This window comes from Ilyonectria robusta (genome assembly GCF_021365365.1).
Source record: "Ilyonectria robusta strain PMI_751 chromosome Unknown BGZ61scaffold_40, whole genome shotgun sequence".
In the NCBI taxonomy this organism is placed as follows: domain Eukaryota; kingdom Fungi; phylum Ascomycota; class Sordariomycetes; order Hypocreales; family Nectriaceae; genus Ilyonectria; species Ilyonectria robusta.
The window spans coordinates 97,411-122,066 of NW_025764474.1; the positions used below are offsets into that span (position 1 = coordinate 97,411).

General features: G+C 55.5%; 6 protein-coding genes across 6 annotated transcripts; 3 read left to right on the forward strand and 3 right to left on the reverse strand.

Moving 5' to 3' along the window:
• The first annotated feature begins 3,032 nt into the window (after nt 1–3,032).
• On the forward strand, nt 3,033–3,832 carry BGZ61DRAFT_170885 (uncharacterized protein). The gene has a single exon (XM_046237588.1). It carries the CDS (start codon nt 3,209–3,211, stop codon nt 3,758–3,760), a length of 552 nt encoding a protein of 183 aa, XP_046095756.1. The 5' UTR covers nt 3,033–3,208; the 3' UTR covers nt 3,761–3,832.
• A 1,255-nt stretch (nt 3,833–5,087) lies between these two features.
• BGZ61DRAFT_170888 (uncharacterized protein) lies at nt 5,088–6,112 on the reverse strand. The gene is made up of 2 exons (XM_046237589.1): nt 5,864–6,112; nt 5,088–5,799 (listed from the first exon to the last, which is right to left on the reverse strand). Exon 2 carries the CDS (start codon nt 5,736–5,738, stop codon nt 5,220–5,222), a length of 519 nt encoding a protein of 172 aa, XP_046095757.1. The 5' UTR covers nt 5,739–5,799; nt 5,864–6,112; the 3' UTR covers nt 5,088–5,219.
• A 2,773-nt stretch (nt 6,113–8,885) lies between these two features.
• On the forward strand, nt 8,886–9,257 carry BGZ61DRAFT_485755 (uncharacterized protein; the record flags this gene model as incomplete). The annotated part of the gene is made up of 1 exon (XM_046249748.1): nt 8,886–9,257. The coding sequence occupies one exon, from the start codon at nt 8,886–8,888 to the stop codon at nt 9,255–9,257; it is 372 nt and encodes a 123-aa protein (XP_046095758.1).
• Nucleotides 9,258–10,797: 1,540 nt separating this feature from the next.
• On the reverse strand, nt 10,798–13,763 carry BGZ61DRAFT_485756 (uncharacterized protein; the record flags this gene model as incomplete). The annotated part of the gene is made up of 2 exons (XM_046249749.1): nt 10,798–13,415; nt 13,466–13,763. 2 exons carry the CDS (start codon nt 13,761–13,763, stop codon nt 10,798–10,800), a joined length of 2,916 nt encoding a protein of 971 aa, XP_046095759.1.
• A 3,855-nt stretch (nt 13,764–17,618) lies between these two features.
• Nucleotides 17,619–19,862, reverse strand: BGZ61DRAFT_485757 (uncharacterized protein; the record flags this gene model as incomplete). Its single annotated transcript, XM_046249750.1, has 7 exons — nt 17,619–17,955; nt 18,224–18,334; nt 18,393–18,692; nt 18,951–19,077; nt 19,363–19,413; nt 19,491–19,525; nt 19,555–19,862. 7 exons carry the CDS (start codon nt 19,860–19,862, stop codon nt 17,619–17,621), a joined length of 1,269 nt encoding a protein of 422 aa, XP_046095760.1.
• Nucleotides 19,863–20,860: 998 nt separating this feature from the next.
• On the forward strand, nt 20,861–23,554 carry BGZ61DRAFT_465140 (uncharacterized protein). The gene is made up of 5 exons (XM_046247542.1): nt 20,861–21,273; nt 21,446–21,473; nt 21,532–21,714; nt 21,769–21,917; nt 21,979–23,554. Exons 1-5 carry the CDS (start codon nt 21,105–21,107, stop codon nt 23,172–23,174), a joined length of 1,725 nt encoding a protein of 574 aa, XP_046095761.1. The 5' UTR covers nt 20,861–21,104; the 3' UTR covers nt 23,175–23,554.
• Nucleotides 23,555–24,656: the final 1,102 nt, after the last annotated feature.

Here is a 24,656-nt window from a genome sequence, read left to right on the forward strand (position 1 = left end):
CTTTGCTGCACCGGGGGGTGGAGTGTTGGTTCCGTGGACGATCGGGGAGTTGTTGGGCTGAGGGGGGACGAGACTGTTGTGAGACCGATGGAAGTTAGCCGCTGAGTTGGACAAGGACGAGCCAAGGAAGGAGGTGAGTACGAGACTTACTGCGATGTGCGGGATCTCTGAATGCAGAGCGGGGAGGGGGGGAGGCTTGATGTTGTGCTTGGTGTTGTGCGAGGTGAAGGGCTCGGTGGTGAGCCTGGAGAGAAGGTAGGCGGGGGAGGGACGGTGACGTGATTCACTGTGAGGAACACGGTCGTGAGAGGAGAAGGAAGAAAAACAGGAGAAGTGAGAGGTTCTTAACTTGTCGGCTCGAGTGCCAAAATGGACTTTGATTCTGTCTGCTACTTGTCTACGTCCTCCTCGACCCGGGATCCATCAAACGGGCTCATTGCGTTTGGTCTCGCCTTGCCCGTAGCCGTCGAGCCAAAAACACTAATGTGTACATGAGCACAGCCATCTTGTCTCCCGTCTCCCGTGCGGTTTTCCAGTTCCGGCTCGCGACAGGCAAACAATCATCAGCCCTGGCGCAGTGGTGTTTCTTTTCAGAAGCAATGGCAGCTGGGAGGGGTGCGTATGTGCGACAGCGTCGCCGACGCTGAGAGGCTCTGCGGTGGTAAACTGTGGGCACTGGGCGAGACGGGGCTTCAGCCTTGGAGCCTGAGGAGCCCTGACTGGCCATTTCGCATGCGGTTTGCTGCTTTGCGTTGTGTCGGCATGGGCCTACCAGGCCGAGCCGTGAGACGGTCTGGATAGCGGCGTGCTGGGACGAGACAGATGCCTTGGCTAGCTCTGCAGTCGGGACCGTAGATGGATTCCAACTTTCCTTTTGCTGGCTGACTGGCAGTCGCCCGCTCAAGGGCGAAGCAAAACCTTGGTAAGCTGGCTTGCATTGGTGGTTGTTGTGCCGCTTGCCTCCTCACAGCCTGGTCCCATCGGGAGATCCCTGGCCTAACACGTTGCACCCCCGATGCCCCACTGCCCCACTGCCCCGCCGCCCCGCGATCGCCGGTACCCCACTCGCTCGAGCAAACGGCTGAGTGGGGCGCTGGCCCGTTTGCTGCCGTGATCCAATCGAGGAAACAGGGAAGGGCACCCAGCAAACCCCCCTGCCTGTCGTGACGTGACTGACGCACTCCGCACGCACTGCAGTACAGTCACCTCGCACTCACTTCTCCCTCAGATTCTCACACGCAAACGCACACGCAAACGCACACGCATACGCACACGCTCCACGCCTGTTTGTCGCTGTGCACCCACCGCCTGTCGCTGCGAGCTCTAGCGCTGTGTACGCTTGTCCCTGCGAGCCTGCAGCAAAAGACCGATGGGTAAAGACAGACACGAAAACAAACCCCCCCGGTGGGGTGCAGCAGTGAGACGGAAGAGAATTGGCCGACGGGCGAGCACATCGACGCCCGCCGAAGCCCACACTTCGAGATAAGTACTTAGCATCCCGCAGAAACAGGGCTTGGGCAGGGCGCGGGCGGGGCTCGGCCTGTCCTACCACTCTCCTCCTCAGCCTGGTCTGTACCGCCATGACCCTTGCTTGACCCTTTCTCGGGCTGATTGACGATTGACTTGGACAGTGTTTCCCACAGTTACTCCCCAGAGCCGTCGAGTCTCGCCAACAGTTCCAGCTCTTGCAAGCGCTAACTAGACCAACTCTTCAACGTCGTCGATTTTCCCGCCAACGGACGTTGGTTTTTAGTTTCGACTTGTCAAGCTCTGCACCATGCTCTTCTTGTCTTGGGCTCGGGGATGGGCCGTCCCGTCCATGATGGATCAGGCTCTGCGCGCTACTCCCAAGTACCAAGTACGTATCTTGGCCGAGAGACACCCGCCATTAGCCACTCGGCCTGGACGCCTCGATCCCGGGCCAATCTCAGCAGTCATACGATGGTGTCCTCCTGCCACCGACCAGATTGAGCCGGCCGTGCGCGCGGCCTGAGATTGAGCGAATCCCCTCCAGGCCTCGCTCGTTTGGTCTCCTTATGCCCCCCATGCCCTATGCGCCGAAAACCCGGTTCACAGAAAGCAAACCTTAAAGGTTGATCTGGGAAATGCTACGAGTCAGTGGCGCACACTCCCGAGCTGATCGCCCAAACGGGGCCGTCGTGGGGAGATGAGACGCCAATCTTGATCGGCCAGGGTCACCCACCGAGTGCGGCCACGCACTGTGTACAATACGACGTACATCCACGCCTCCGTCCACGCCTCCGCGTTGTACCCAAGTCTCTCTCGGGCAGGCAACCTGTCAAGCCAGTGGGGCGGCGGTGGGGAGTCACACGGGTGGAACGTCCAAACGTGGGGAGCGACACGGCTGGACTCAACCCCCCGTTTGACGCTATCACCAGTTGAAAAAGTCTCAGGATTTTGTTCCCGGTCCCAATCACGGGTTTGTAATTTGCTTGTTCTCACCACCTATTCCCCGCTCGGACTCGAGCCTAGTACGGCTGTGCTGCCCGATGATTTTCGGAGAGGGGGCATCCCCATTTGGATCCCGCCTCAGGCTGGATGCCGCTGCAGGGTGTACACCTCCTGATCCATCCTAATCCATTCCGATCCACCTGGCCAGACCAATGGCCAGGCCAGACATCGATGGCCGCCCGTGAGGAGGTTCGTCCAGATCGGAGGCTCAGCATCGAGCACCCAAGATCCAGTTCCCAAGATCCTGGCTCCGGCTCCAGATTGAGGCTCTCGATCCACCGCCCCATCCAGGACGAGGGCTGTGATCACCGACTCTGTAATTCCCGAGACCTCCAAACCATGGTCTGTGACCAAAAGACGCCGACAGGAATAACTCGGTTGTAGTTTCACGACACCGGATTACGCGCGTAGCTCACACACTCCCCTGTGCAAGTCCAGTTGCCTGCCCGTCGCAAGGAGACGTACACCAAGTTGCGACACGGCACTGACCGCTACCCGGGCTCATCACAACGCCCTCCTCCCAATCTCCACCGCTTCTATTATTGCTGCCTCTCTTCTCAGGTGGATGCACCATCCCGTCGCCAGTTTCGTATTGGCAGCTTCGGGCACAAACGTACCCGATAAGACGGCAAGAGACTCGGTCGAGGTCTTAATCTGTCGAGGTCTTACTGGATGCCCATTGCCAGCTGAAATGTAGTTTGCGCCCGGGTGGGCGAACGAGGAGCCTCTATTGGAGATGATGGCCATAGAGTTTTCCGCCCTTCGGCACAACTGCATGGAGCAAACAGTCTCAGAGTTGAGAGGAGAGTCGGTGGGCATTTGTGTCGAGGTACAGATGACTATCGACGGGTACTATGCGGAGATGGATAGTGATAGTGCGGAAAGCGGATCCACGGCAGGCATGGCATATGCAGCTCCCTGGATTGAGAACTACCGGTATGCCTCGTGGCAGACATGCAAACCACACTCAACAAGATTGATGGGTGGTGGGCTGGAGAGCGTCTCCATCGCTACGAAGGGATATGCTTGCATGTTGAGATTCGGTCTAGATCCACTACATGTGGGTTGCATGTCGGTCAATCCAGACAGGACGCGCTTTATGCAAGCGGGAGGGGAAAGGGAATCGATTGCACAGCCAGTAGCTCAGGATGAACCGTCACCGCTTTACCGTTTGTCTACACGCCGGTCGCAAATGTGTCCAGGTGCATGGTCGACGTGGAATGGCACGGACTGGCCGGTTTCTTCTTTCTGCATGTCGCCTGGCAAGCAAACATTATGCAATGCATGATTGACTTTGCGGAGGTTGTGGAGGCTGTGTCGGTCAGAGAGGAAGCGGAATCAATTGCATGGGAGGCCTTGGAGGCCTAGAACGTAGGATGCGTCTGCCTGCTCAGTTGCCCGTCGGCTGGAGAGGAAACAGAACCAGGCGCATCAGTGTCTTAGAATGCGTTTCGTATGATGTAATTGCCCGCTCATTTTCCTGTCGGCTGAAGCAAAAGCAGAATGTATTGCCTCGGAGTCTCTCAAGGAGTGGTGTGTCTCCCCATCGCTAGCCTGTCGGTCAGCGAAGACGCGGAATACATTGCACCGCAGTCTTCCGATGGGCGATGCATCTCCCCCTTCTCATTAGTTTGCCTTTCGGCTACAGAAGAAGCAAAATCAATAGCGCGCCTAGCTTAGATTGAATGCCGCTACTTTCTGACATGTCTGTACGTCGACCGACGAAGACCTGCACGTCACTGGCGAATAAACTGGATCATCATGTAGCTAGCTGATGATGCACGTTTCTGTTTCTCGGTGCGTCTGTACGTCGACTGGAGGAGAAGCTGGATCAAGGGCGTCGCCGACTGAGAGGACATGGCTTTGCTTCGCCATGTCTGTAGTCACGAGAGAACAGAGTGTGTATCAATCACGTAGCTGGCTTAGAGTGAACTCCGCTACTCGCCGGCATGCCTGCACACCGACCGAAAAAGAAACCGCGCAGCTAGCTTAACTTAGCGAGTCCCAGTGCTTCCCGCGACATTTCCGTGGGCCGACCGGAGAAGAAGCTGGACCAAGTGCATCGCCAGCTTGGACGAAGTGGCATTGTTTTCCCGGCTGTGCCCAAGTCGGTCGGAGAATCACAAGATCGAGTGCGAAATTGTTTAAACGAGTGACGGGTTTTTTTATCTATCTAATAAACGAACGACGCCGAGTTGGCCATGCGACTAGATCCCTTCGTAGATGGATGACTTCTGGGTCAATTTAGATGAAGCATCCATCAGCCCTGTAACAAGATGCCGCCCAAACTCAGACATGAGAAACCATTTCCTTCCTGGATGGATGACTTCTGGTTCAATTTATATGAAGCATCCATCAACCCGGTAACAAGCAAACTCAGAAATAAGAAATCATTTCCTTCGTGACTCAATCATTTTCCCTTCTTACCTTTCGGGCGTCAATCCGCCCCATGGCAAGATACTCGTGACCAAACAAATGAAACCATGCCCATGATGACTCGGTACCTTTTCCATTTCGGCCAAATCCCAATCAGACCTCCAACAAATACTCATGCTCCGGCAAATGAAACCGTGTCCTTGTAGACTTGCCTCTCCATCTATCCTATACAGGTGAATCGTTCATCAAACTCTACCGACGCCATCACCTCGCAGCCGAGATCCTCGCACAGCCACTTGGCAGAGGTCGGCAATGTATTCACACTCAATGTGGTGTGAAAAGCGAAAGTACGGCGGCACCTCGTCCGTCGGTCACTCATCGGTCGGAAGCCGTTTCCGGATATTCAGCCGGTGTGCTGGGCGTGCTGTGAAGCAAAGCTCGAGTACATGGAAATCGTCTATGGGATAGCACTTCCAGTTCTGAGCGTTTTTGTGAAAAGTGAGGTGCAAGGTGCCGAAACTCAAGAGCATCCCTGAGCGGAGGGGTTCCCCCCCCGCAGGACCGTGTTCTCCATTGAAGCAGAGCATCTTGGGATCCTCGAAGGTCTCGGGCTCGGGCATCTGCCCAACTCGATAGTCCCCTAGCATTCGTCTAGCCCCGTTGTTGTAAGTCACGACAAGGCATCGAAGAGTGCCATTGCTGTAGCGATATACATCGAACTCCCTGGCAAGGTAGAAGGGAGCAAGGGAGAAGAAAGGAGGGGCTTGAGTCACGTCGTCAAGAGCTACCGTCGCAGTGTGATACATCGTTCCAGTAAGTGCCGATGAAGTTGACTGTTCCTCTTTCCCTCCTGTTGAAGAACAATTGCTTTGGGTTGGGCTCCAGTTCATACACGCGCCTCGTGTCGCATCTGCTCCCTATATTGACTGTGCCAGCACCCTTCATCTCGATCTGTTGCCTTGTTAGGGAATCGTGTCATTCGCACAGGGGCCTTCTGATTAAAGATGGTACTCACCAAAAACCTGGGGCATCCGAGAGTACCACGTGCATCCCCCACCTGAATAGTCAGATAAGAAACATCTGAGTCTGTATCGGTAGGCAGATACACGCAGACCAACGAATCCGCCGGATAATCAAGGAGTGGCTGGACGTAAGAGCCCGGGCCGTCCTTTCTGTGCTGCTGGATGTCCACCAAGCCCATGGACGGATGGTACACAAATGTGATTCCAACTGTATCTTTGAATTTGATTGAGAAGAAGCGGCATCTCGGGTCAGTGTCATTCTCAAAGGTGGTGCAGCCGGGATAGATGAACCGGGTTCCGTCGAATGTAAATGGAGGCGTAGGAGTATCCCAAGTCTGAAACCTAGGGCTGCCATCGATAGTTTCCATGCGCGCAAGGTCATTCTAGAGACGATCAACACTATCATCGACGCCGAGGGAGTAGGGGACTCACCATGAACTGCATTTCCACCTGCTTAGCATACACGGCCGCTTCGATTACGATGAAGGCTTTGTTGTCAGTCCTTTTCGCCGTCAAGCAGTCTTTTCGGTTGGACTTGGCGATCCTTTGGATTTGGCATATGCCATATGCGTCAATGGTGATGCGGATAAAAGGAGGGAGGGCAACCTCGTCGGCGGATTGTGGTTCATCTCCGTACGGGAGCCGATGAGGCGAAGGGTGACCCTGTCCGCGTCTCCAGTCTGGAAGTTGGGCGAGGGAGATGGATACAAGAGGCCTAGAGCGCATCTGGGGCAGACAGGTGTACAAGTCCAACTGTCTGGCCGAGGTCCAATGAATCATCTCTTCGGACTGTTTGGCTTCCGGCTGGGTACGGGTTGGAATGGGAAAGTCGTGCGGCATGTCCTCGCACCCGATATTCGCCAACACTGGGCTGAGTCGGGACTCGGTTCTGAAGAATTGCATCGGCGCATCTCTCCAGGGGGGTGACCAGGTGAGCAGCTGCCATAAGCCCTGGCGCATCCTGGGGTGACTGTCGATCAATTCCAAGCCACTGATGCATTCACGATGTGCCACGGCATACGCTGGCCAGGTGTGGCGTTCGGGGCAAGACTGATCGGTGCACTTGAGAAATACCTGGCCCCAGAGCCCAGTGTGGCAGTTGACAGGAGTAGGAGCGAGAGGTCGCTGGGGTGTGTCATTCGCTGAGCCGTCGAGGTGAACAGGGACCCGAGGTTCAAGCAGATTGTCGGTGATGCCAGGAGAAGGCGTATCCATCTTGTAGTGGTTATCATTGCTCTTCTCTGGAGGGCCAGGGTGCGCGACCAGGTTTTGCAGCAGGGCACTCCGGTCGAGGAACTCCATGGTTTGGCGTACTGCGATAGATGGCGACGTTAGAACATGTACTTGGTTGGGTGTTTAGGAAGCAGATGCGACTTACCGACAACGACCACCTGGCCCACACGTTGGAACATTTGGGCGCAGAGGGCGCAGCAATGCCCGAGGTGAAGATGGGGGTAGACTTCTGTCTTCACCGTGGTTTCGTCTTCTTGGACGGGGCTGGAGGGCCCGGCCACGTTGTAAGAAGACGGGGCGACGGTTTCCGGGGGGCGGACGCGAAAGGTGAAGGCGGTCCCGTCCATGATGGGAGAAGACGTGTTGGAAGTAGACGTGTTGATCCCGTCCACGTTGGAAGAAGACATGTCGAGGTTTGCTGGGGGTGCAGTTGAAGGCTGAGTGGGAGGGAAGTTGAAGGATGCTGGGGGGGCAGTTGAAGGGTGAGTGTGAAAGGTGAGTGTTGAGGGAAGTTGAATTGATGGAAGTTGAATTCATGGAAACTAAGGATAGGTTCAAAGTTCCTGGGGGAAGTGTAGAGTGAGTGTTGGAGGGGATGGGTAAGTGAGTGAGTGAGTGAGGGTGTATAGGGTAAGTGTACAGGGTAAGTGAAGTATGAGGTATGTACGAAGGTAAGTGAAAGAGAGAAAGAATGAAAGAATGAGTGAGTGAGTGAGTGAATGAGTGGTTGTTGGACTATCCAAACAGGACGTCTCCCGTATTAATGGCAAGCCCGATTACTACATGAAATGGCTAAGCTGCGTACCTAGACAACACTAGACTGCAACTTGTTGGATTGACGTCCGGCGAGTAAGAACGCACCGGCTTAAAAAATCTCGACTTTTGCTCCGGGCACCTAAGCCAGGGGCCAATCAGGAGTTGTGGCTGAGACCAGAGAGATTCACAAGTTGTCTATTCATGTCATGCACCTCAAAACAGGCGACCAATGGAAGTTGTTGGGTTCTGCCCACTTGGTGCATGGCTCGATGCTCACTCCAAGCCCAACGTCCATCACATACATGGGCGCGGACGTCTAGAGTGGTCCGGGAGTTCCTTTTGTCTGCACTATACATGCGCGCCAAGATGGGACGAGGCTAAGACATCCTCCCCTCTCATCTCCGCGGCAGTGCCTACGCCCAAGTATCTCTCTTGTCTCCATGTCCCGTCCATGTTCTCGTCGTCCACGCCCACTCCATCTGTGGGCCACTCCATCTATGGGGGTTCACTCCTCGGCGGTTCGATCTAGACTCAGCCGACCTGACTGGACCCGGTAGGAGGGGGCCTTGTCATCTGCGTGCACCATGTTCCATGTTCCATGGCCTATCTGCCGGTCTATGGGCGGCCTATCACACCAGCTATTAGGACGTCCTATCACGCCGTCGCAGCGTCCCCGCCCCGTCGCCAGCCATGTCAGCACATCAATCACCTGCGCCATCCAGGGATGCTCCTACAGAGCACTATCCCGGCAGGCTCATGATCCTAGGGTTTAGCTCCCGTGCACTAAATCCGACGTCGTAGCGGGCTTCTTGGCACTGCCCAGACGGCACAGCGCCCTCGCAGCAGCACCAATCGCCAGGGGCCTTATGGGGCGTTTCCCCCATCGTTGCCCCCCTCGTTCCCCCGTTTCCCCTCTCCTCCTCCCCTCTTTTAGGGCTCTCTCCAGGGCTCTCTAGCACTCACTCCCCTAGCACTCCCCCCACACACCGCCTATCTCAGTAGGCTATCTGTCGTCCCTGGCATCCCATGGCTCCACCATTCCGACCTCCGCGGCCCACTGATCCACCTTCAACATTCAGGGTTCCCACTTACTTGCTTTCTGCCCCTCCACTCCAGCTTCGCATGTACACATTTCTCCCGGTCTGTGTTTTCCCTTCTTTTCTCAATTCTCAGCCATGTCTCGGCCTCTTCGTCCTCCTCCCCGTTGTCGTTGTCATGTCTCCTAAAGCCTCTCCGCCACCGGGCGCACCGGTGAGCGGCCCTCCTCCAATCGAGGCAGACACCGCCGCCTGCAGCCTCGACGCCCATCAGTGCGATGACGACGACGACAACGGCTCTGGCTACGACACCGATGCCTTGCCTCATGCCTCTGCCTCCCCTGCGTCCAGCTCTCCGTGATTATTCGCTCGATCGCTTGAAAACGCCCTAGGAGGGTCGCTACTAGTTTCCTCAATGACGAGCCCGAGCAGGAGCCTAACGATGAAACACGTCGTTGCTGTTCACCTCCTCGAGAGCAAGCTACACCTGTCGCTCTCGGACCGCCCGCAGTCTATCTTGAATCATGGACCGGCAAGGAAAGCTGGGCAACTGATGGTGCGTCGGCCCGACCAATGAAGCGAGAGAGACATGGCTCTCCATGTCAGGCTGTGTCGAGCCGTGTCGAGCCATGTCCGGCCTCAGGCCCGGTCAGAAACATGGATGGACGCCCTGGCCGATCTTGCCGCTTTGGAGTGCGCGATGCATACCCCGGGGCTGAGGTTATTGGGCTGACTTGAGCCCCATCCAGCCTGCTTGGGTACCGACAAACATTAGAGCCTTTGAGCTAGGTGCTTGGATCGAGATCCAAGATTTCCGATGGGCCTTTGCCTGCGAGGATGACACCATGCCGTCGGACCACGCCCCGGCTGTCATGATCGCCGCCAACATGGCGTTGGTCTCGCCGCATTCGGCATCGAACTACACGTACCCACCAACCTCGTCCGCACCGTCCGCTGTGTGCCCGTCGGCACCTGGCCCCTCGACCCAGACCCGAAGGCCATCGGCCTACAGGCCATCCCCCTGGGCCCACTAACACGCGGGCTCGAGGAGAACCCGGAGGCTATCGAGCTGTTCCTCGTCAAGGTCCGCAAGGAGTTGGTGGATCCGTCAGTGCATTCCCATGTCCAAAACTGCCAGGCCCTCGGTCTAGCATGGTCATTGAGGGAAGTAACTTCGGGATTGCAAAATATTGGGCATTGTGTAAGTTCATGTCGGCGATGACGGTACTGTTTTTAGGCGGATGCCAGCGTGTTTTGCCATTCCATTATCGATGGACTTTATTCTGTCTACAGGGTATATGCTCAACCACTGGTACGCGTTTCTAGGTCGGGTTCTCACATACAACGGTCATGGTTTTCTGAGGGAGGAATATGGGAACCTTCCCTTCTATAAATTTGACGAGCAAACTTGCGCGACGACTACACATGTATATGCGTGTATGTATGTATGTATGTACGTATCTAAGTGGTCTCCAATTTCTAAATTCCTGGCAGGCTAGCTGTCCCATGTGAGCCGGGTATCCCCTAGTCTGTCCAGTGTCGTTCATATCATCTTAATATGCCTAGAAGGGAAGAAGAAGCCACCCCTCTGCCGCCGTCGAACCAGCCAGAGAGGCAGAAACATGATGTCGAGTTACAAATTTGTAAATGTTCAAAGCCGAAAAGTTGAACGATGCGCGCGCTGAGCCATGTTCGAAATGTTCGGGAAACACAATGACCAGAAAACCAAATGCTATGCAATATAAAGCAAGAAGCCAGAATGCTCATGCCGCCCGTTGCCTGTGCAGCACTATAGATAACGTTCGACATTGGAGAAGCTGGGCAAGGGGGAATCGTAGGGGTGAGTGATAGATGTGTGCATGGTAGGGAATGTGTGAATTGATGAGTTGCGGGCAGTGTGGCTATTGCTCAGGCTTGGTCGTTGACTCTTCGGTCTTCTCTTGAGTTGAGTTGTCGGCCTTCGTTTCGTGTTCTTCGTCTTTTTCATGGATAGTCTCTTCCGAGTTCAGTTTGGGCGATACCCTCCCCTGAACAGTTTCCTCGGCTTTAGGTTTACTGTCGTCCGTCTGGTCAGAGCTAGACTCTCCAACCTTGGTGCTGTCCTCGCTTGTATTGGAGTCAGACCACGTCGTCTGACGATGGTCTGCGAAGCTGACAGTCCTCCTTCTTCTGGGGGTTTCGCGCGCCTCTTGGATCTTGTCTTCCGCAATTGTCCCATCCTCTTCTGGCCTCGACGGGTTGGTGCTCCTCCGGGAGAATTCAGCCGACTCCCTTGTCGGTGTCATCGGTCGCATTCCCTGCATGTTCATCGATTGCACGCGAAGGGAGCTACTACGCACCCTGCTCAACCGCGCAGTGTCGCCTCGGTTCATATCGGCATCCCATTCTGCCAGGTCCTTGGAGCTCCATGAAGCTCGATGGACGCGACCAGTGCGAGGAAGGCTGGCCACTGAGTATCTGGAGCCAGCACTATTGGCTCGGCTTCGCGGGTTGACTGCAAGCTTCGGGAATGTAACCGCATCCCCCTCGGAGCCTTCCAAGCTAGGGAACGCTTCCATATCATCAAGAGTTGGGTGACGCCGCACCTCCTTGACCTTGAATGAGCCATGTGTTTGTAGTGGCACCGGCTTCGGCTGCGACGAGGGCATTCCCGCCCTGTCCTCCATGTGCTCAAAGTAACGGATGCGGAGGCCGTCAAGGCCTACTGGGAACTCCTCTCGGTTGCGAGACAGAGACATCCATGTAGAAATCGTGCCTAGAACAATGAGGACCAGAACCGCGATCGTGAGGAAACCCTGAACGACAAGGATGATAATGCCGATGATGGTTGCGGCGATGCGACTGATGTTGAAAGATGGCAGAAAAGCGATTGAGAGGCCGGTTGTGATGATCTTGGAGATAGATAGAAGCCAGACTGCCATGGAGGTGTTGCGAGCGCCCTCAAATGGCTTGAGCTTGATGATGGCGACCAAAGAAAACACCTCAAAGACGAAGAGCCCAAAGACCTGAGCCAGCGGGTTCTGGGAACCTCCTCCGATGAAGCATGCTCGTCCAAATTGGTACCCAAGGTAGGCCGCAAAGAACCACCAACGCGTTCGGCTGTATCGACCCGACAACCAACCGAATCGCTTGATATAGCCCAGATCCTCGTTCGGACTTGGCCTATTGGGGTCGTTGTCGATGAACTTGATCTGGAAGAAGGGGATGCTGCCATACAGACGAGGCTTCACTGCTTGCTCTTCTTCTCCAACTGAACTCTGGCGCGTAGCTGCTACAAATGGCATCGACTTAAAAAGCTTGCCTTGTTCCAACCGAAGAGTATCGGGGGCAACCTCATATTTTCCTTCGCGCAGCCTAACGAAGCAAGCATATGCTGAGATGCCCGCGAGTCCCAGGAATACGAGGAAAACGATGGCGGCGACGGCACTCGGGCCCGCGGCGGCGCGAAGCGCAAACTGATAGGTGGACAGCGTCGTCATGGCGAAGAATGCGATGAAGAGAGTGCGGAGCAGCCCTGAAGCCATGTATCCCAGCCAGTGAGAGCGGAAGTAGTCGAATCCGTCCGTCTTTATCAGCTTTAGCTTAACCAACGCATCCAGGACAAACTTGACAAGCGCGACAAACACCATGACAGCCCCAAGAGCGACGAGCAGCCAAATCAGGCCAATGGTGAAGGCGTCTTTCAGGGGCACATTGGCCACAGACAACGTGCCTGCAAACCCGTTAAAATCGCCAGGGATCGGCATACCAGGGTTGCGAGGTTCCCCTGCCCAATTGTAGTCGTAAGGGTTGCTCGCATTGTATCCAGCTCGACGCGCAAATGTGTGGAGTGAATCGTCAAGGCCCAGCGCCGACCTAAGCTTAATGGATCTTCCATAGATCTGCTGGGTGAGGCCACCGCCGTTGTTAATGGGCACGGATCCAGCACCGCCAACCTGGCTACCATTTCCGGAGATGCCACTAAATGGGGCGAGGGCATCGAGCATGCTGTCGGTGGAAATCATGCCTGCGGTCCATGCGAAGTTGCTCCACCAAGCAGGGAGCAGGCTGGGCCAGTCCACGGATAGGGCGCCCAGAAAGAAGATGGACTGAAAAGTTTCGAAAATGACGAGGAGCGAGAAAGAGTGGGCGTAGTGCATCCTCATGTGTGGAATCTGCAAGCCGTAAATGGCTGTCGCAAACGAAGCAAGGATTGCCGCGCAGACGAAACCGCCCAAGATGGACCCGATGGCCTTTGGCTGGGACAATGTCTGGCCGTTGGTCAAGACCGCCTGGAAACAGCCGATTTCGGTTTGCGTCGAGTTTGAAAAGATGCGCAGGCGGGCGAAGCCTTCGAGGTCGGGAATGCCAAGCGCGAGCGACGGGAATCCTTCAGAGTCAGTAGCAGAGATGGGGAGAACGGCGTATGCTTGGATGGGAACGTCCACATTTACAGGGCACATGCTGGTGATGTTGCCCTCGCATGGATTGTAGGTCCTGTTGAATCGACCCTCGCCGTAAACATCCATGGAGATGTGCACTAGATGCGGGTTAGACACGTCAAATTTAGTTGGGCATCTCGTCACCTACTCATGAGGGCTTCTTGTCGAATGTTGGTGGTTCCACTCAAATGGAACAGCACAGTGAGGTTGTCCCGGTAGTATGCAGCGTCGAACTTGGTGACATTAAACAAGCTCTCGCCGTTCATGCAGTCCGCGAAGTCGCCAGTGTGCAGGTCGGGATATCGACTAACATCCAACTCGCGAGACACGCCATCGATGCCGGTTCCATTGATGTAAACCGTTTCCCGCGCAAGGACAGTCGGAAGAAGGGTAATGGCGGAGAGGAAAAGGCGCATTGCCCTAAAAGGCGTCTTTGTTGAACCCATGGTGAAGGCGTCGGCGACGAAGGGCCGGAAGGGTCGGGATCGCGGCGTTCCCGCCCAGAAGATGTTTTGTCTCCTCTAGGCGCAAGAACGGGTCGTCCGGGAGGATGTTATCTCGAATGATGAAGGTTGGCGAAGAATCGAGTTGTAGAATCGGACTCTCGCGAAACGGACGCCCCAAACATGGAGATCGGAAGCAAGGTTTCAGGGACGTAAATGTCTCGGTTCAAGTGTCGCGGACACGAGTGGAGTATCAGAGTGGCGATGGACGGGGATCGGAAAAGGAGACGATGGGGTGGGAGATGGTCGATGGCGGGGGGGAGGAGTAGTCGAGGAGTAGTTGAGGAGTAGTCGAGAAGTAGGTAGTCGAGGAGTTGAGGTTCGGATGGCGAGAAGGTGAGAAAAGGCCCGGGCGAGAAATGGTGCGAGGACGTGTACGGGTTCGATGCGTGCACAACTGGGAGCCAATCTGGAGTCTTTCGGTCTCGGTCTTGACGTAGGCGCAACCAGGAGGCGGCTGGTGGCGTAGCGGGAGTGCAGCCACTGCAGAGATCGGCGTTGGGTGGATTTATTTTAAGCTTGATGTCTTGGAAGCGAAGCGCGTAGCTGCAGGACGGCGAGGAGAAGGAAAATGCGTCCGCAGAGACGGCGACGGCGACGGCGACGGCGACGGCAACAACAAGCAGGAGCGCGGTGCTGGGATGAAAGGGAAAGAGCAAGAGACAATCGCCTCAAAGACAGACGCGATGGCGAGAGAGCGAGAGGACGATGGAGCAAACGCTAACATCGTTACTGGGATGGATGGATACGGATGTGGATGCGGATGTGGATGGATCTCATCAAAGGATGCAATCAAAACGGATGCAGGCGGAGGGCCTTTGTCGCGCTGGACCCCCATGGACCTCCCTGAAGGCCCTGGAGGAGCGCCCAGATGGTGTGCTGCCAGCGGATAAGGGCCCTGATTACCAGAAGATGGGTGCCCTGTGGTGCCACTATCTAGGTACCTAGCCACTATAACCCCTGTCGACCGCACCTGCCGTCTTGGGACTTGAGTCGCCATTCGCTGTCCCACCCCCGCGAGTGTTGGCCGGAACCAACCAAACGAGCCTAAACGAACCGGCGGCCATGAAAAAAGAGGTCCGAATGGCTGTCCGAATGGCTAGCCGAGATGGCAGTCTAGATGGCTCTCGTTATCGAGATGCCAACCGTCCATCCATCCATCTAGTATCAAGCTAACAAAGTCGGGTGTTTCATTCCTCATCTCACCGTCTCTTGGTTCTTGGTGCGTTACCTCTCGCCTTGGAACATGGCTGCTCGTCATTCGCCTGCGCCGCCAGAAATCACACCAAAAAACCTGCTCGCTGACCTCCTCCACCGCCCATTCCGCCAACTTTGAGTGTCAACGACCGGAGATGGCCACCCAACCATTGGCGCGCGGTGACAAAATTCGGAGGCGGGGGATTGCACCATTCCCACTATTCCTACCTACCATTCCCACCGCTCACTCGCCACACTCTTGGATTCCACGTTTTAACGCATCGCCACGTGCAGCCTCTACAGCACCAGCCAACCATCGTCTGCTGCCAACCTAATCTTTCCTGTCCTTCGGGCAGCTCGGCACGTCGTTTGGCACCTCCTCCGATTGGGGGTCCCGTTGAGGGTCCGGTGGAGGTGGAAGATCGACAACGCGATACCGACTGCGACATTTAACAGACCCATCCATCTATCGACGACCTGAAGCGTCGGTGGGCTCATAACAAGGAGAGACAGAACGATGATGGTGTATTCTGCCCAACTCATGCACTCACCATTAGAGCCAGCCAGTCATTGTTCGATGCGTGTGCTATTTACTTCCCGAGCCGGCGAATACGAGCGGGCCAGCATCAGTGGCTGGGAGTATGTCTCCGTCTAGCGAGCCTCTAGTGCAGGTGTGCTGTCGTGCATCAAGAACCCACCCTGAACCCACCATGTTCCTTGACTCATGGCCCAGCGCTTAAGTTGGGACTGAGCGAGCCATCGCATGTCCATTCATCTTGATGGCAATAATACCCAACCCGATTTTCTTCTTCTTCTTGAGGGGCACTCGCTGAATTGTTCTTATCATCATGATGAAACTCCATTCCAAGTTGGTGACCAGGATTTGGAATCACGAATGCCTCGGGCGGTATGTGTAAGAGGGACCGTTGGGATTCCTTGGTTGCAAAATACGAAGACTTATTTAGTCTTTGCCAAGTGCAACACTTTGCCACCCATCGACAGAGGCGGTCTGGGAAGAACTAGCAATTGACCTCGCTTGAGTGCTGTAGTGTTGGGGTCGATTTTTGACAGCCTTCAGCGGTTCTTGAAGGGGAGTTGAGCCATTTACATGCCGTCTCCGTCGAGGTGACCATTGAGCAAGTGCCCATTGGCGTCCGCATCTCAGAAACAAGTAAACGAATTGTGCAAACAATTTTGGCTGCAAAGTCATCTCAAGTCGGGGTCGGAGCAGTTGGCGTAAGTCCCACTTGTTTTACAGAGACCTTCACAAGACCTTTCTTAGCCTTAACGGATGTCTGCTTCTATTGCTTCTCCTGTTTCACTCCTTTCTTCTGCATCTTATTTTGGATAGGCTGATCGATCGATAAATTGTATAAGCCGGCCGAAGTAAACTTACAGGCCATTGTTGCATCACTCTACACGAATGGGTATATCCGATGCCTACCCTGTAGTTCCGGTAACTTGTCAGACGCTGGCAGAAATCTGCCTCTAGGTCCTCTATGCCCCGGGGGAAAAACCATGTGATGCATCAGGGCATGAGACTTGACTCGGAGCTACCGACCTGGAATGCAAAGACTGCCGACTGGACTTCCTCTTCCGTAGCGGGAGTTTATGGACAATTAGTACCTTCGTCAAACAGTCGTGCATTGCATCATCGAAGCCAGTGCGTATCGAGCCAAGCCGTCATCGGGAGTCTTCGAGTCGGAGTCGAAACCTACAACAGTGTAGAGGGCGCCCATGATCTGAAACAAGTATCACTCGTGTTTCTGCTAGTTGCAATCGTCAAGTAAGCTGCTGGGTGTTGTGATGCACGGAAATGCCATGGTCTAAGACCGCTGTGGTCATTGAGGAATGTCTCAGTGTGAACACAGTCTAAATGCTGGAGAAAGTGAATCGACTCACGTTTCAATGCTAGGAACTGTGAGTATTTGCTTGTTACCATTACTCAAGACTTTCACGTTGCTTCCTTCAACCGCACTTTTGACTACGCGATCACATCACATCACTTTTGCGCTGCCCCCTACTCGACGAACCACGGCTTTGTATCTGCTTTCCTCTCCCTTGAATCTGCCCCCCCAAGTTCACAAAACAGCAATCCTTTTCTTTTGCCTGCCTTTAGTCTGCCCCCTATATCGCCGATTCGAACTGTATCTCGTCATGGCTGATCTGAGATGCCCCAAAATCTCTGGCGATGCAGAATACCTTTACTCCTACGTACGGGCAGGAGAACACTGGGAGGACTGGCTACAGAACTCACTCACCCTGCTCGAATCTACCAACTGGGTGGGAGTGTACAACTCCTCAAGTTGATACCATACAGAGAAGGTTGGCGAGCACTGTTTTGGAAAGCATACGGCGAAATCGGCTGTACCCAGGCCATGGACCGGATGCCCTTGTCCAGTCATGATGGGCTGCTTATCAACAAAACAACTATCCCGAGCCGACATCTATAAGTTCCCGAAGGATGAAGGCAGCCCAACGACCAACCCCGAGCTCGATTGTTTTGACTACGCATGGCGAGACTCACGATGAAGCCCCGTCCATGTAATCTTAGGCCTATTCATCTGTCGACAAGGGTATCAGAGGCAAGATCGCCAAGATTCAGAAGGAAGTGGAGAAAGCGGAGTAGCTGGCGCGGGCCGAAGACAAGAATCCTTTGCGAATTCGGTTCGAGACATGCGAAGGACTCAGCGAAACGCGCACAACCTGTGGAACTGGCGGCTGCTGCGGATGGCGAGAGCGATCTTTCGGATCTATTGGAAGAAGAGGTAGATTATCCAATAAACCGCCTTTGAGTCGGGTCGGAGCGCTGCCAACCGCGGAGCGAGCAGCGATTGCGAGAACGACAAATTGATGCACAAGAGCCAAGGAAGCCAGCGCGGTAAACAAGCCAAAAAGAACTGGGGATAAATCCAAGAAATAAAAACAAACGACCGAACTATTTCACAAGGTTAATTAATGAACAAAAAATGGTTGCCTGCTCGGGGCGGTTAGAAGGCATGTTTGAACTTCTGGGATCTTGCTTGGTAGAGTTTGGGACGACCTGGCACCCGGCCACCGGTTTGGTGATGCAGCGATTGGCCAAGACGCTTGCAGCAGTGCTCCTCAACCTCACCGGCGAATGTCAAACAACCTCATGTAGCGTATTTTCTCGGTCCAATAGTCGCTGCTAACCAAACCTTGTATTGTTTAACCATATTACACACAGCGCGCGGTCATCCCAGCAAGCGATGTCGACATGGCGGGATGGTCTCGGCCGGGGGGCTCGTGATCGAGCGCTCATGACAGTATAAACCGGGGGACACTGATCTCTCGCCCTATCACACCCAGCAAAGTGCAGCTTGGCATTTTCGACGACAAAACGCCGTGACTGACGCCATCGATTTCGTGGGGGAAAAAGTCCCTCGTGCTCGACGCAGCGGCAGCTCGGGCAACTCGGCACGTCGCTTCGGGCCATCGGCAGGCGTCTGTCGTCCAACGGATTTCGCATCATCGTATTGTGTGGGTGTCGCGATGGAGTCGGATTGTGGCCGGGCCTTGGCCATCGATGGCGTATTTTTCTTCCAGATGATGTGTGCAGCAGTAGCTGCACGTTTGCTGCGAGGCTTTTCCCTCTTTGGCCTTTGGTCGCCACATCCCACGTTCTGGGGGTGTGGAGGCGCGCCTCGGCTGCCGCTGTGGTGTCAAGCCAATAAGCGGCACAGGTCAAGTTGGCGATGGCTTCATCGGGGGTGGTATTCGTCAAACAAAGGCGTGCGTTCAGGAGGAACAAAGTCCAATGCTCAGTTGTAACTGCCAGGTTCTCCTCCGTGGTCATCTGAGAGTGGCTCGTAGTGACAACCCCCTGGATTATCATTTGGTGGCTGCGGCGTAAGCACTGGGCGTCAGCAATTGAAGTTGGGAATCACGGGATGGGTGCCTACCTTTACATACCAAGACGCCGGCAATACCAACGCGGCACCCGCGCGGGCATCATTGCAACCGCCGTCTCGAGTGGGCATTTTACGCACGAGGCATTTCCAATCCGTGTTCAAGTGCTGATGCTGTTCTTGGACTGCATCTGCACCTTGGTCGCACTAGCTGACAAGGTCCACGAATGATACAACACTGTGCTCATGCACGCCGCGCCATGACGGCCGACCACCATGAAGGGCAGATATCACGACGCGACGACTCTTCCTCCAAAGAAGCCACCATTCTATTCTCTCTTGATACTTCTTCCAATTTACAATAGCATCTGAGAAATTGGCATTACATCATCTGTCCACGACTGCTCGCGCGCCAGGGCCACCCAACGCGCGGCTCCAGAGCTCTAATCAGCCGAGTAAACCCACAGCTTGCGTACCAAAGTTGGAACTTTGGATCAACGTCAGGCTGAATGCGCCCCTGAATGCGCCTGGCACAGTTTAATCTACACCGAGCAGCGTGGATCAGCAGTGTACCATCATAATCAAACCGCAAGCCACAACTCACCTTGGTGAGAGACCGGTATGCGCCCATGGGCCTCCCTATCAAGGATGTTTAGAGGCGTACGTACTTTCGCACAGCCGCTTGCGTCGATGCGCGGATCGGAGGCCCGTTTGCGCATTGCTGAACGGGGACCGCTGGTATGCATTGCGCGGCAGTGGCCGGGGAGGTCGGGGAGGTTGGGGAGTTGCAACAGAGCAAGAAAGAGCCCGTTGAGATCATCACATCCGTCAAGAGGAACATCCCAGGTCTATCCAACCGGGGATGACTAAAGGGTGTTGGTGTTTTGGATTCGGCCTGGCAGGGAAGAGTCCACTCTGGATCCCGCCACGGACGATCGGTGGTGGCCCCGACAGCCGGACTCCGGCCGGCTGCCATGCCGGCACCCGGGGCGCAAAGCTCTGGGAGACCGGTCTATGAGCGCGGTAAATCTGCCATAAATTACAGCGACGAGTTCTCCCAGAAAAAGGCTTGCTTTAGGCCAATGATTCAACTGTCATCGCAGTAGAGACATGAAAGCACAGCTTCTTAAGCCCGTGGCTCCTCGAGAGATGGTGCCACGCCTCCGTACGTGTAGCCGCCACAAGCCATGTACTGTACCACGAAGCGTCCCCTCAAGTGGATGCCACCCCTGGCGACGAGTAACCTGGCACGGGAGGCTCGTGGTAGCTCGGGGAGTATGGCCCTGATAGCAGCCAGCCATATCCGCGGACCTGGCGGTTCCCTGCCACATGATGACGACTCGTCGCGGGCCGTCGCCAGGGACCCGGCGTTTTGTACCTGGCGGATGGCGGATGCCCCTTGCAGCGCCCATCAGCAGCGAACACCCTGACTAACCCGGGCCCGTGAACCATCTACTCGCGGCGTCAGTCTGCCCACGTACGGATCGCGTACCAGGAGCCATGGATGCGCCGCAACACCTCCGCGGGAGTCCATTCAGCCAGTTCTCGCGCAGCGACGGTCCGAAGCACTTAGTGTAGGCCATGGTGCCAACGACACTCGTTCATTGGCTCTTTCATTGGCTTCGAGAGCCGTCGGCGGCATGTATAAGCCTCAAGTCCCGAGCACGTCATCGAGAAACCCCATCTTTTTTTTTTCGGGGTGACGGTGAGAATGTGTGAGAATTGGGAAAGAGACCACGGAGGATGGACAGAGGTACCCGTGCCCAGTTGCGAGTTTTCGTTCTGCCCACGCCCTTCTCATCCTCACGCCCTCGATGGCCAGGCCATGGACGCGCGGGCGGTAGGGTCAGTTTTTCCCTCCCCCCCAGCAAGTGGCAGTTTTAAACAGGGACCAGATTGAAGGAGGGTGCCGGTAGTACATTCAGTTGTAGATGATAAATCAAGGGCCCCTCGCCGTTTGTCCTGCTTTCCAATCCTCTCGTCTTCTTCCTCCCTCTCCATCTTCCATCTCCTGTTCTCTTTCTTCCTTCAAGCCTCCTCCTCCCCGGTCACACCTCGTGTAGTCCGGATCTCCACCATTGCGTGCTCTGCGACATCTACCCCTCGCCAGCCATAAAGTCTCGGACCCTTTCTTCTAGTCTTGCGCCTCGTCCCCGGCTCAGTCTTGAAGATCCAACCCCCCCTCCCCTCCCACAACTCCCACAAACACACATCCACAATGGCCAACTCTCCCAACGGCGGCATCCTCAAGGATCTCTTCGCCCGCGACCTGCCTCGCCAGGCCGAGCTCCAGGCCGAGGCCGAGACCCTCAAGGCCCTCACCCTGACCGAGCGTCACCTGTGCGATCTCGAGCTGATCCTCAACGGTGGCTTCTCCCCCATTGAAGGTATGTTTGTTCTTGACTCCGTCGCTTTGCTCCACGCCGAAACCGAAATTTCGCCGGCGGGATGCCATGACGCTTCCCTGCACCACGGCGCTGCCCCGCCCCCGCACCTGCGCCGCGCCCCAGATTCGATCACGCAAATCGCGAGAGCAGCAATTGACGCGATTGTTTCCAGGTTTCCTGAACGAGAAGGACTACAATGGGTACGTGTTGCGAATACTTGGATCCAATGGTGTGATCTGGAGCTAATTGGCCCTGCAGCGTTGTTGAGACCAACCGCCTCGCCGACGGCGCCCTCCTCGGCATGCCCATCAACCTGGACGTCGACCAGGAGACCATCGACAAGCTGAGCATCAAGCCCGGCGCCCGCATCACCCTCCGAGATTTCCGCGATGAGCGAAACCTCGCCATCTTCACCGTTGAGGATGTTTATAAGCCCGATAAGTAGGTGGCTTTGACTGCGAGAACAAGGAGCCTGAGCTAATGGCGAGTCTACAGGGTCAAGGAGGCCAAGCTGGTCTTCGGCAGCGACGACGACACCCACCCCGGTGTCAAGTACCTTTTCTCTACCGCCAAGGACTTCTACGTCGGTGGTAAGCTCGAGGCTGTTAACCGCCTGGAGCACTACGACTTCCTCGACCTGCGCTGTAAGACAGAGCCCGCCCCGCGGATGGCGTTCCTCGAGACTCGGTAGCTAACCTCCCTCAGTCACTCCCTCTGAGCTTCGCGCCCACTTCAACAAGCTCGGCTGGCAGAAGGTCGTCGCTTTCCAGACCCGTAACCCCATGCACCGCGCTCACCGTGAGTTGACGGTCCGCGCCGCCCGCTCCCAGCAGGCCAACGTCCTCATCCAGCCCGTCGTCGGCCTGACCAAGCCCGGCGACATTGATCACTTCACTCGCGTCCGCGTCTACAAGGCTCTCCTGCCCCGTTACCCCAACGGCATGGCCGCCCTGGCCCTGCTCCCCCTCGCCATGCGCATGGGTGGTCCCCGTGAGGCCCTGTGGCACGCCATCATCCGCAAGAACCACGGTGCCACCCACTTCATCGTTGGCCGTGACCACGCCGGTCCCGGCAAGAACAAGGACGGCAAGGACCACTACGGCCCTTACGATGCTCAGCACCTCGTCCAGCAGTTCCAGGAGGAGCTCGGCATCAAGATGGTCGAGTTCCAGGAGATGATCTACCTCCCCGACCGCGACGAGTACCAGCCCGTCAACGAGATCCCCAAGGACACCCGCACCCTCAACATCTCCGGCACTGAGTTGCGACACCGCCTCCGCACCGGAAAGGAGATCCCCGAGTGGTTCTCTTACCCCGAGGTCGTCAAAGTCCTGCGCGAGCAGAACCCCCTTCCTGCCCAGAAGGGTTTCACCGTCTTCATGACCGGTTACCAGAACAGCGGCAAGGACCAAATCGCCCGCGCTCTGCAGGTTACCCTCATGCAGGGTGGTGGCCGCCCCGTCTCCATGCTCCTCGGCGAGAATGTCCGACACGAGCTGTCTTCCGAGCTGGGCTTCACCCGTCAGGACCGTGATATCAACATCGGCCGCATTGCCTTTGTCGCCTCTGAGCTGACCAAGGCCGGTGCCGCTGTCATCGCCGCTCCCATCGCCCCCTTCAACGCTGCCCGCGAGCAGGCCCGCGAGCTCATCGAGAAGTCCGGCCCCTTCTTCCTGGTCCACGTTGCCACTCCCCTGGAGTACTGTGAGAAGACCGACCGACGAGGCATCTACGCTGCCGCGCGCAAGGGTGAGATTAAGGGTTTCACCGGCGTCGACGACCCCTATGAGACTCCCGTCAAGCCCGACCTCACCGTCAACCTGGAGAAGCAGAACGTGCGCTCCATTGTGCACGAGATTGTCCTACTCCTCGAGAGCCGCGGTCTCCTTGACCGCCTGTAAAGGATTCGTGTAAAGAGACGAAATGCGGGGAAGACGGTCTGACTCCAGTTGGAGAGTCGGCTTCAAACTGGGACACTTGCTTGATGGACGACCAAGTCACACGAGACGGCCAAGGCGGAACTTGTTTTCTGCAGCAGAAGTGATGCACGGATTGGCGTTTTTGAAAGAAGGCAAAAAGAATTGGGCGAATGATTGATGGATGGATATGTTACATTCCACGGGATGAACCGGGTTTGCTTCACCACAGCGCATGGGTAGAATAGCGGGTGTCTTTGACGAGCCCGGATGAAAGAGAAGGGTTTGATAGAATTAAGATGGAGATAGACATATCAACGAGGACAGAAATAAGAAATTCACGAACAAACCAACAATGTCAAACTACCGTACCGACTCAATAAATTGGCCCTGAATCCTCCCCCCACAAATTTCCTTGGGGTTTTTTTATACGTAATGATTTAGGGAATCTAAGGCTTGCATAGCTTAGCTTTCGTCCTCAAAGATAGGGCCAATTTATCGAGTCGATACGGTACTGTTGCGGTCCGCGTGAATGTGCCGGTGCATTTCACAGCGCTGATTGACCAACGCTCTCCATACCTCTACGAGGGTTAGCGGGATCTCAAGTGAGAGGACTGGGCGTGATCTGCAACGGCGCGGGCGTATCCGCTCTTCCGAATGCCTAAAATCACCGTCCCTTGCCTACTGTCCGGATCGTAGGTGAGTAACTTAAACCCGACCGCCTACGCGCTCGCCTTGGGAGTCGCAGTGACTCGCCCGTGCATGCATACTTGCGTAATACCCGTTGGAGGATCGAGGTGGGGAGAGTTGGGCATCCACGGCCAACGGCGGCACTGGGAAGCTGTGGAAGGCCGAAGACGACGGCAGACGAGAGAAGAGAGAAGGGGGTTCTGGCGCTCATGACAGGGATGCATTCATTGCGTGGCATGTGCTGTGTCGGCAGAACCGGTATGCCTCGCGCGTCGAGGCTGCAACTAATAACACCTCGTCTCTACGGTTATTCAGCCTGGAGCTATGAGATGGCACTTCGGGACGGTCTCCTGCCTCAGTATGATGGGACCAGAAGGTTTCAGCAGGATAATGCTAGTATTCATACAGCAAGGAGGATTTTGAGTTGGCTTTATGACCATGATATTGAGCTTCTGGAATAGCCGCCAAACTCACCGGATTTGAACCCGATTGAGAACCTTTGGGCGATTCTCAAGAAAAACCTAAGAAAAAGGTTCCCTTATCTTCAAGATCTTAAGGACAACTTCGCCGACAGAGCCGAATTCCAAAGATGCGTGAGCATTGTGTGGGACGGAATAAGCCAGGAGACAATTCGGAACCTCATGGACTCACTCGAGCGCAGATTGCGCGCTGTAATCCGGGCACGAGGATGGTATACAAAATATTGAACTTCAGAAGCAGGGCATCTTTTTAGTGTATGAAATATATTTATTGGACTTTATTTCGCTGAGAAATGTA

Coding starts and splice junctions, on each gene's coding strand:
- BGZ61DRAFT_465140 (XM_046247542.1), top strand. CDS start 21,105: ATGGCCAACTCTCCCAACGGCGGCATCCTCAAGGATCTCTTCGCCCGC. Junction 21,715..21,768: donor GATGTTTATAAGCCCGATAA/GTAGGTGGCTTT, acceptor GCGAGTCTACAG/GGTCAAGGAGGCCAAGCTGG. Junction 21,918..21,978: donor CGACTTCCTCGACCTGCGCT/GTAAGACAGAGC, acceptor AACCTCCCTCAG/TCACTCCCTCTGAGCTTCGC.
- BGZ61DRAFT_170885 (XM_046237588.1), top strand. CDS start 3,209: ATGATGGCCATAGAGTTTTCCGCCCTTCGGCACAACTGCATGGAGCAA.
- BGZ61DRAFT_170888 (XM_046237589.1), bottom strand. CDS start 5,738: ATGAACTGGAGCCCAACCCAAAGCAATTGTTCTTCAACAGGAGGGAAA.